Source organism: Cyanistes caeruleus, chromosome 5 (genome assembly GCF_971803275.1).
Source record: "Cyanistes caeruleus chromosome 5, bCyaCae1.hap1.1, whole genome shotgun sequence".
Classification (NCBI taxonomy): domain Eukaryota; kingdom Metazoa; phylum Chordata; class Aves; order Passeriformes; family Paridae; genus Cyanistes; species Cyanistes caeruleus.
In genome coordinates this window covers 55,947,901-55,958,748 of record NC_141705.1, presented here as the reverse complement: position 1 = coordinate 55,958,748, position 10,848 = coordinate 55,947,901, and the positions used below count along the sequence as shown (strand labels likewise).

The 10,848-nt window shown below is 47.1% G+C and overlaps 1 protein-coding gene across 1 annotated transcript; it reads right to left on the bottom strand.

The window, feature by feature from the left end:
- Positions 1-2,975: 2,975 nt before the first annotated feature.
- On the bottom strand, positions 2,976-8,723 carry LOC147653130 (uncharacterized). The gene is made up of 10 exons (XM_086890442.1): positions 8,656-8,723; positions 8,067-8,178; positions 7,218-7,288; positions 6,279-6,373; positions 5,814-5,868; positions 5,198-5,301; positions 4,622-4,786; positions 4,162-4,216; positions 3,684-3,787; positions 2,976-3,264 (listed from the first exon to the last, which is right to left on the bottom strand). Exons 1-10 carry the CDS (start codon positions 8,662-8,664, stop codon positions 2,976-2,978), a joined length of 1,059 nt encoding a protein of 352 aa, XP_086746568.1. The 5' UTR covers positions 8,665-8,723.
- Positions 8,724-10,848: the final 2,125 nt, after the last annotated feature.

Here is a 10,848-nt window from a genome sequence, read left to right as displayed (position 1 = left end):
TCTCCATGCCAGAAGCAAAGAAATCAGGGCTTGTGACATCCAGCACTGACCATAAAAGCAGGACCTGCACAGCTGCCTGTGTGCAAGTGTACCTTGGGAAGAATGGCTCCAGCTGCAGGAGAAAGGGAGCCAGCTGGCAGCATTCCAGCAGGGAATTTCTGCTGGAAGTTGCCCAGCTGCTGCCTGCTGGCCCCATGATGCCAAGCCTCATTGCTAGCAATGGAAGTATTTCCATAGCTAACCTGGCTACTAGAACTTGTCAGAAAAAGCAAATGCAATCCTGAGCTATGGGCTGTGACCAATGCCCTTCCTTGCCATAGCCCCACTCTCATCTCTAAGGTTCTGTGGTGTCTGCCTTGGACTGCCTTTTTCTCCCAAAATGCAAATGGTATCATTTGATCATCATGCAACACAGGAGAAGTATGGAAATGAGTAGAGTAGGGAAGGCTTCAGAGGTAAAGCAGGCATAGCTGTAGAACTTATTCCTACAGAGAAAAGAAAGAAAAGCACAAAGTTCCGTGTTTGCTAGGGCATGAGCCATACGTACGCTGAACTTCCAGCATGCTCCTCTGCTCCGTGTTCTGCAGGGGCTGCATCAGCCACAGGTGCATCATTAGCTCCTGTGCCATCAGCAGAGCCATCCACCTGTTCCTGGCTGTTCAGTGCAGCAGTTCTCTGTTCTTCTCCATGCACTGTAATTGAATTTTCAGAAGTTACATCTATTATTCTCTCTCTCCCTGGAGCTACCCTTCAAATGAGTTCTAGAAATAGTCAGTAATGGTTCCTATTTTAAATGGACTTTGTTCATCTGGGATAAAAACAATCATAAACAAACTACTTTCCCAAAGAGTAAGGCTGAACCTTTCCAGACATTGAGACTACTTGTGGATGCTAAATGCAAAAAGCAAGCAGGAACACACAGTCTGTGTGAAACTAAGTCACACAAAGCTTCTCACTCTGGCCTGAGAAAGCATAATGAAAAATCCAAGCAGTCCTTGGTAAAGGACAGCAATCTTTGCAGGTGCTGTTTAGAATCCTTGTTGTTTCCTTGCAAGAAATAGTCATGGAGTGCTGTTCCAATTCACCAGTTATAGTGATGTGTAAGTTTAAGGACCAATGAGAGTTTTACCTCTCAGACCTTCTGGAACACATCTATAAAAGAAGATGTGGAATAATAAACTTTGCTCTCTTGGACAAAGCAACTAAGAGAGTCATATCGTACTTCTGGTTGTTCCTAACACAGTACGACAACTGCTCTGCTATGGAGCAACACAAAACCTTTGCTTTGTTCACTCTACACCCAGCTAAAAAGGTGATTCTCAAGGACAGTCCCTGGAAACTACAAAATTACTTGGAGCATTGTCCCCTTAAACATTGTCATCATGTCCCTCCTGAGTTAAGGTAATTTGAAGATGGAGTTCTCTGGGATGCAAAATGTAGAACATGTAAAAGATTTCTTAAGAAAGGATGTTCTTGTTATCGATATATTTCATTCTTAAGGAAGGATGTTTTTGTATTGATATATTTCATCCTTGTGTATGCCCAAGCCAAAGCAACCGGAAGGGAGATTTAATCCATGAAATAGACAGCAACTAACAAACAAGATCTCAGTGATGCCCATGGGTTAGAAAAACAAATTCCTTGTTGGTAGAATTGCCTTGTTAAGCTTCAGACCTTGCCATGCTTCCAGGAGCTCAGAGCCAGGGGAAGATTAAGAAAGCTTCAGGAGAAGGATGCCCACAGAGAGTGGATACAAAGAATGCAGAACTGAGGGGCCAAAAGGATATCCAACCCAAGTCCCAAGATAAGGAAGCCACTAAGAAACCCAACTCTCCTGAAATCAGCTTTGACTGGTAAAAAGTAATTCCTGCAGGGGGAGATTGCGACCACCGACTCAAGGAGCAGCAGCTCAAGAAACTGCCCAGCCCAAAAGAAGAGACTGAGCAATGGACTGACTGGACTAATTCTAGGGAGAAGTGAGACAACTGGGAACCAAAAGAAGACAGAAGACTAATTAGGAAAATGGCCGTGTCACTTGTAACCAATCAATACTAATTTCTTGGTTTGTTCAAATTTGTAAATAATTGAAGTTTTGCTAGTGAGCGTGTCTGATAGGTGAAATGGCACTGAGCAGCCAGACTGAAAGTGCAGCACTGAAAGAAACAATCAATGTCTCTCCCAAGTGTACAACTATTGACCTGTTGCACCAAACCCAGTAACCAATGCAGTTTTTGTGGGCAACATCTTGACCAAGTACAAGAGAGATCAATTTTAAAAGGCCCTGTAACAGGCCTCAACTCTTATGGCAGGGATTTTCCACTGTGACTGATAGAGGCCACCACACACACATTGCATCCATTCTCTAAGACACTGGCTAGCAGCCTGAGCCTGTCCTCTGCCTTTTCCTAAAAGCACTTTCAAGCCCTGTTGCTCCAGGTTCTTGGAAAAGAATAAAAGTCATGATTACATTCTAGATCAAAGTCCATTACCAAGTGTCAAACATCAACTCACCTTCAGGAAGCTTCCATTGATGCACATGAGAAGGGAAAGAAAAGAAAATACAATTAGATTGGGTGAGCCCCCTGTGCTGCATGCAAACCTCAGCTCAGAAAGCAGTTCTAGCAGAGGAGTGAGCAAGGCTAGGCTATCACCCTCCAAGTTGGCTTAAGGGCATTCAAAGCAGGAGCACAAACAGCTGCTGCCCTGAAAACAACCAAGTGGCTGCTGCTGATTCTGCTCTCATTGATGCAACTGGATACAAACAGAGGCAGCTTAGGAACCATCTGAAAACCCTCCTCCCTCCTCCCCTCTTCCTGTTCCCTAATGCAATTTGGGCTGGAGCTGTTTTGTTCCCTTGTTCTCTTTTAAACTGGCAAATTCTGCTATTTTAACTCTAAACACTTCACGTTAGAAAGAGCTGCTGAAGAAAGGAAACCACAGCAGGCATTGTGAATAAAGAACTCTATCAGTCAGTGCTAGAACTGTAAAAAACACATGGGTCTGCCAGGTCCAACCTGGCAAGGGCTCCTCCCTCTATGGACACCAGCAAGGAGGGACTTCCAGGAATGGGCAATTTGGAGCTTCCCAGCAAGGGCTGTGCTTCCAGCCAGCTGCCCGTGGCACCCACCTAAGACAAGTGAGTTGTGCAGCACTTCTTTATCCCTTCCCCTCCCACAAATCAGAAATGACAACAACATGTGGGTCCTCACCTCTGCGTTGTCATCCTCCCAATTAATGGGACTAATGGGACCTCCTGGCGGTGCACTAGAGGGAGCAGAATCAGAAGAACATGCAGCCATCAATTTCACTCAGCACAGAGGGTTACCAAGACACAGAATTGCAGAACTTGAAGTAACCCCTTATTCTAATTTAGCAACATCCCAGCTGAGAAACACAATCAAGTGCAAGAGTTTTTATGTTCGGCAAGCATTTCAGTGTATCACAGTCCATAAGGTAAGAAACATTACAATAATGACTTCCTGACAGAGAGGAAATATTTCTCCTGCATTTTGCCAGTTTTAGGGGTTTTTTCCATTCCTTCTCTTCCAGACAGGCCACTATGATCCAAGTCAGAATTCTCCAAACAGAATCAAGTAGAAGCCAAAAGATTGGCAAAAACCTGTGTCTACACGGAAATGGCAGCAGAAATTACACTTTGGAGAGACCCTTTATCTGTCACATACAATTCTAGATCTCTTGGCTCCTGTTGAAGTCTGCTCGCCAGTCCTTGGTTTGAATTCTCATCTGATCCGGAATCAGATGGATACTGCTGGCTCTCCTCCCAGTCCTGCAATGGGGTAAAAAAGGAGAGAGATTATGAAGCTCCACATCCTGCTTCCCCATTTCAGTTCCCTAACTGGATTTGGGCTAGAACCTTCCTTTCCCTCGTTAGCCCTAAACACTTGGCGTTGGATGACCAGCTGCTGAGAAATGGAAAGCACAGGCACAGGAATTTGGGGCAAAATGTTTGCTGCTCTATTGGCCCCAGGCAAACAGGACTTGGAGTATGTGCAGTCTGTCAGTCAGTGCTAGAACTATAAAAAACACATGGGTCTGCCAGTGCCATCCTGGCAGGGGCTCCTCCCTCAATGGACACCAGCAAGGAGGGACTTGCAGGAATGGGCAACTTGGAGCTTCCCAGCAAGGGCTGTGGATCCTCACCTCTGCGTTGTCATCCTCAGGACTTGGAGGACTGATGAGACTTGCTGTCCATGCACTAGAGGGAGAAGGACCAGAAGAACATGCAGCCATCAATTTCACAGTGCACAGAGATAGAAAATGGCAGAAATTGAAACAATCCCTTATTCTGATTTAGCAACATCCCATGCCAGAAACACAGTCAGTGCAAGAGCTTTAATGGACTGCAAGCATATCAGTGTATCACAACACATAATGTAAAGAAACATTCAATAATGACTTCCTGAATGGAGAAGAAATGTTTCTCCTGGATTTTGCTGGGCTTTAGGGGTTTTTTCCCATGAGTTGCCTTCCAGACAGGACACTATGGTTCAAATCAGATTCCTTCCCACAGAATCAAGCAGAATCCAACAGTTTGGCGAAAACCTGTGTCTACCCTATGTCAGCAATGACACTTTGGGGAGACACATCATCTGTTACATACTCATCGTTGTCTCTTGATTCCTCCTCATCATCTCTTGGCCAGAGCTCAGCTGAATTCTCTGCCTCCCTGGAATCCTGTGAGTGCAGCTGACTCAGCTCCCTGTCCTGCTCCTCTGAGTTGTCATCCTCCGTAGTCAGAGGACTAGCAGGATCTGCTGGCTGTGCCCTAGAGGGAACAGAACCAGAAAGAACATGCACCCATTTCAACACAAAGCCAAGAATTTCCCTGGGCACCAAGGCTTACCAACAGGTAACACCTATTCTGTTCTAGCAACATCCCAGCCCAGCACCACAGTTGTTCCCCCAGCTGCTATGTACTGTAAGCATTTGAAACTTATAGCGAGCCATACTGGAATAAATATTCAACCATGACTTAATGGAAGGAAAAGAAAGGTTTCATCTGGATTTTGCTATGTGGTTTTTTTGATTCTTTTACTTGCTTCTTTGACAGATAGGTCACTATATTCCAAGTCAGAAGTTTCTGCACAGACTTGAGTAGAAGCTGGAAGTGTGGCAAAACCTGTTCTTACCATCTATCAGAAATTAGAATCTAGAGAGACATTTTACTCTCACATACCCATCATTAACTCTTGGTTCCTCTTCATCAGGAGTTGTCAGGGGCCCAGCTGAATTCTCAGCTAATCTGGAAAGCTGAGAGTGCTGCTGGTTCTGCTCTCTGTACTGCAGTGGGGTAAAAATGGAGGCAAATTAGAAGCCACTCAAATCAACTCTGTCCTACTTCCCCTTTACAGTTCCCTGATTGGATTTGGGCTAGAACCTTTTCTTTGCCTTAGCCCCAAAATGGGCAACTTCTGCAGTCACAGCTCTAAACACTCCTGCTGCATGACCAGATGCTGAAGAATGGAAAGCATACCCGGCATTGGGAGGAAGGAATTCCAGTTTGCTGCTCTATTGGCCCCAGGCAAACAGGACTTGGAGTATGTGCAGTCAGTCAGTCAATGTAAGAACTACAAGGAACACACAGCTCTGCCAGTGCCATCCTGGCAAGGGCTCCTCCCTCTATGGACACCAGCAAGGAGGGACTTGCAGGAATGGACAACTTGGAGCTTCCCAGCAAGGGCTGTGCTTCCAGCCCGCTGCCCGTGGCACCCACCTAAGACAAGTGAGTTGTGCAGCTCCCCCTCTGCCCCTTTCCCTCCCACAGAGCAGGACAAGAACATGTGCATCCTCACCTGGGAGTCCTCATCCGACCAATAGGGAGGATCAAATTCAAACAGCAGCCAATCACTAGAGAGAGGAGAACCAAAAGAACATACAGTCATTTAAATGCACAGCCATTTCTTTCTCTGGCCACCAAGGGTTACCAACAAAGAAAATGTTGGTACTCAAAACATCCCCTGTTCTGAATAAGATGCATTCTCACCCAGAAACACCATCATTGCAAGAATTTTTATGTACTGCAAGCATTTCAGCATGTCAAGCAGTTCTCTTAAATTCAATTGTGGCTTCACAAACAGGGAAGGAAGGTTTCTGCTGGATTTTGCTGGGTTTCTTTTAATTCTCCTCCAGGCAGACCACTATATTCCAGGTCTGAAGTATTTGCACAGAGTTTTGCAGAACCCTACGGCTTGGCAAAAACCTCTTTCTACCACATATATGGAATCAGAGTTTTAATAGACACTTTCTCTCTCACATACCCATCATCTTCTCTTGGTTCCTCTCCATTGTTCCTTTCCAGTGGCTCAGGTGAATTCTCCGAGGCCCTGGAAAGACGTGGCTGCTGCTGGCTCTGCTGCAGGGGTAGAACGGGGTAGAAATGGACACACTTAGGAAGCAGTGGAACTTGACCCTTCCTGCTCCCCCGTTTCAGTTCCCTAATTGGATTTGGGCCAGAGCTGTTTCTTTGCCTCTTTCTCCCTCCAACTGGCAAGTTCACCTGTGATAGCCTGAGCACTACTTTTTAGAGGAACAGCTACTGAAGAGAAAAAAAACCCCTAGACCCAAACCTGCTCTGGTGTTTGGTGTAAGAGGAGCTGGGTCATGCAAAGTCTGTTGTGAAATTGGAGGCCTTTTCTTTGCACAGGTTCAGGAACAACCCTGTCAGGATATAACTGCCATGCAATGTTTGCTGCATGTGTCTGCTTTGCACAGCAGTAGAGGCATCCCAGATTTGAGCAGACACACTGCTCTGAGGGCTGCATCAAAGCATAGTCTTTCAAAATAGTAGGGTAAAAAGAAAAAATCCCAAATATGCCCCTTTTAAAGACTTAGGGGAATAAGAAAGAGAATTAGTGTGTACCCCAGTCAGCTGCAGTTGCTTTTGACACCTCAGTGACAGGGGGACCTTAAACTGATGCTGCAGCTAAAACACTTCTTCAAATCAAAGACTTCCTCTGCTCTCTTTTGAATCACTGAAGCAACAACCTCTTTTAGGTTGTTCATCCACTCTCTGCAACTGATTCTCAGGCATGCTGATGTGTTTGGGAGTGTGTTTGGGGTTGACTGGGAACTGTGTCTAAAGTGCTAAATCAGAGCCATCTTTCAACCTTTGAGGCCAGGGGACTTAGTAAGATTGCAGAGGGCAAGAAAATTCCTATGGATGCAACATGGAGAGGAGTGTGCCAGTCACTACTTACCACAGGAGATTCATCATCGCTGATGGTGATGACTTCAGGCTGCGGAGAATCTCCTGTGAGATCTATGACTTCTTCAGCAGTTGAAAAAGAGAAGGTTAGAAGTGAGGTCAGAGATTGCAGAGGAATGCAATGGGCTGCCACTGTGGAACAGACTGTGCTAGGATTCCCTGTGCCCAAGGTGTCTTTTTTTCAGGAATGGGTCCAACATTTCACTCAAGCATTGCCCTCAGCAGTCCACAGGGAGCATTGTCCTCTGTGCATTGCCTCATGTGTCCTGCTGAGCATTGCCCTGTGCCCTGATGGGACAAAACAAGAGGAAGAGCACCTGAACTCCTCACAAGTTCTGTTGGATAACAACAGCTTACGGGAGGAGCACACCAACAGATCATTCCTCTCGCATAGGGGAATGTTTAGCACACAGGAGAAAAAAACCACCAAATCTATGGGGGATGCTAATTTTACAGTACCATGCTGTCCATGCTCCCCTGAAGAATGGGCCCCAGCTAGTGACTAACTTTTCTTCATCTTTGTGCAGCTTGGGAGATGCCAAACTCAGCCTGCCACCTACACTGTGGCAGCTGAAGTCACTGCCAGCTCATCAGAGCACCCATTCAGGTGTTTGAGCAGCACTTGGGGCCTTTGCTAAACAGCTCCTCTCCCACTAGAGGCCAATGGACAGAGTTCAGTAACAAACCAAAACAGCTGTCAGTGGGCTGGTTGTTTAGGGATGCTATACCAGGTGGTTCCTCAAGCCCAAGGTTCCCTTCCTCCCCAGGAAAGGGCCTAGGAACTGTCAAAAGCACCCATTCAAATGAACTCCAAGCCTCCAGAAGCAGTTTCTGTTCTTACCAGCCTCTCTTGGCTCTGTCTCCAAGGTTCCACCAGCTCTGGAGGGCAGCAGCCTGCTCCGTTTCTGAGCTGGGGTAGAATCCAGCGCCTCTCCAGAGCGCTTTCGCTGACCCTGAGAGAGAACAAAGCCTTAGCATTTTCTGTGGCACTAATATGAACATGGCACTTGGTTTTTGCCACCCCAATGACAGCACACAAGGATACACAAAACACTCCTGCAAAGGCTGCAATATGCATCCAATGGTGCTATGGGCCATTCCCACCTAAGTGCATCTCCTCAGAGCAAAGACATCAGCCCTGAACTCCGACAGGGTGCCTCACCAAGAAAGAGCCTGTCCCAACCCCTTGTAAATGAGGAGAGCAGTTCCCAATTCTAGCAGGCTGCTGCTCACACTGTAAGCAGTTGTGAACTATTGCTGCTAACACCCACAGACATCCAAAACTTTCAGTATTCCAGAACACCATGTTATATAAAGTTTTCAAAGGTTTCCGTTCTTGTCCTTTTGCTACAAACTCTTGAAATACTTCCTAGAAGTAGCCCGTAAAATGTTTCAAGATTCAGATCAGCACTGAGTAGCAATGTACTTACGGAGCTCATGGTGTTTTTGGATCTAAAAGCACCGGCAAAGGAAGTGGGACCAACACCAAAAAAGGAACCTCAGGGATGGGATCAATCCCTTTGGCTCCTTTGGGTAGCCCACTGCCGATTATTTGGTGTGACTGAAAACTGCTGTTCCAAACCTGTCAGAAAAGTACAGGAGAGATTGTCTATTTGGAATGCCAATTTTCTTGAATACCCGCATGCCCCAAGACTCCCATTGCCAAGTCTTTTGTTCCTGTTCAAAGCTAGGTGGGAAGTTCCTGACTCTGGAACTGGAGCCCACCTGCAGCCCATGCTGCAGCCCAGAACAGCCCCTCAGCATGACACTCAGCTTTTCAGGAGTTGTCTGCACTCACCTGTACAGTCACTGCCGAGTTTGGCTGGCAAATTCAGCACACGGCTCTCTGTACGCAGCCGGGATGGAGAAGACGGACACTCCACGTCTGCTGCGCAGCAGAGAATCCGTCAACTGGCTCAAGAGACTCGGTGTCAACAGAACCTTGGGAGCAGGAGTGCCCCTGACAACCGGTGCCAACATTCCATGCCCAGGTAACGGGGCTGCGCTTTGCTCACCCATGGAGTTCCAGAAGGCCATGGAGGCACCGCAGCCATGGCCTGGTTCTGCTGCCGCTGGCTCCATCGCGGTGCTCAGGTCCCTGTCCTGCCTGGCCTGGAACCTTGCAGGGACAGGGCATCCACAGCTTCTCTGGGCAGCCTGTTGCACTGGCTCAGCACCCTCCTAGCTCTTGCAAACATCTGATCCCAACCTTCCCCTTCCCCCATGGCTCTCTGCCCCCTCTGGGCACTGGAAGGCCACAGTCAGGCCTCCCCAGCCCCTGCTCCTCTCCCGGCTGCACAGCCCCAGCTCTCCCAGCCTGGCTGCACGGGACAGCTGCCCCAGGCCTCCACACATCCCCAGGGCCGCCTCCAGCCCTGCTCCACAGGCACATCCCGCTCCTGCTGGGCCCAGCTGGACACAGCTCCGCACGCGCGGCCTCACGGGCACAGCTGCGCCTCCCGCCACCTTCAGCCTCAGGCACCTGAGCATCACTGGAGCCTTCCTGTGCCCAAAGAACCCACAACAAACCACACCTCCCCAAAGCTAAAGCAAATTTAAACCCTTCCTTAACCTTCCTCCTCCAGCTTTATTGGTCTCTGGCTGTTTTATATCTAATGGGACTGCTTTAACTTGACCCTGAGTAAATAGCAATTAACACAGAATCCAAGTTTGTTGGAGTTTTTGTTTTTCTCAAACTGTTCCAACTATCATTCAGATCCTGATTTCAAGTCTCTGAAATCTTGATATTGTCAGGTGTTGAACTACTCCTCTACTAGAACTTCCCAACAGGGCTGAGGAGCTTTGCTCTGCTCCTGGGGTCAGCACCTTTCCTCCTGAGGACCTGCTCTGCTCTGCACGGTACCACAGCAAAAAAAGCATAATTAATAATCAGTTGTCCTTCTAGCCACTCTGTTGTGAGGCCTGTGTTGAGAGGGATGGGCTGGGGCTCCTGAGGGCACCAGGGAAGCCATCTGAGCCCTGCCAGATGCAGGAATGCTCAGCCCCTGGTCCCTTTGGTTGGGTGCCCTCTGGTGTGGGGAGAACGGTGGAAATTGATCCAGTGCTGTGGAGATGAGCACAAGGATATGTTCAGCTCGTGCTCTACATGAGGAGCCTCATCTCTTACAAAACATTCCCACTTACTACAATTCATGCTTTTTGGGTAATTAGGTATCAAGTGTTGGAGAATGGGTCGGGATGACTCTTCCATTGTTGGAAAAAACCCTAAAGGAGATTCAATGCTTTAGATAAAAATACTAAGATGCTAAAGCAATTCCAACTATACATTTAATATACGAATAATTAAGCTCCTTGGATGGGTGCCAAAGCACTGAATATGAGAAATGGACAATGCAAATACGCTGTCTCTCTGTTCTGGGCTTCTGAAGCTCAAAACACCCCAATTTTTCTATGCCTCCAGATCAATGATGGAATGAGCTGAGAATGTGCTTTTCCTTCTGCTGACAACTATGCACCAAGATCAAAAACAAATTTTAAAACAACACAATTTTAAAATAAAATTGCCTCAGCTGATGCTGTTGAGCCAAACCAACATTGGTTTCAATTTCTTATAAAATCAGCTGAGTGCCATTTCATTGCAGGTTAATTGAGATCAAATTTAC

Bases quoted from the DNA above. Each gene is read 5' to 3' on its own strand.
- LOC147653130 (XM_086890442.1), bottom strand. The intron at 4,787-5,197 runs GTATGTGAGAGT...TGTTCCCTCTAG, and splicing joins GAACCAAGAGTTAATGATGG to GGCACAGCCAGCAGATCCTG. The intron at 3,788-4,161 runs GTGAGGATCCAC...ACCCCATTGCAG, and splicing joins CTGAGGATGACAACGCAGAG to GACTGGGAGGAGAGCCAGCA.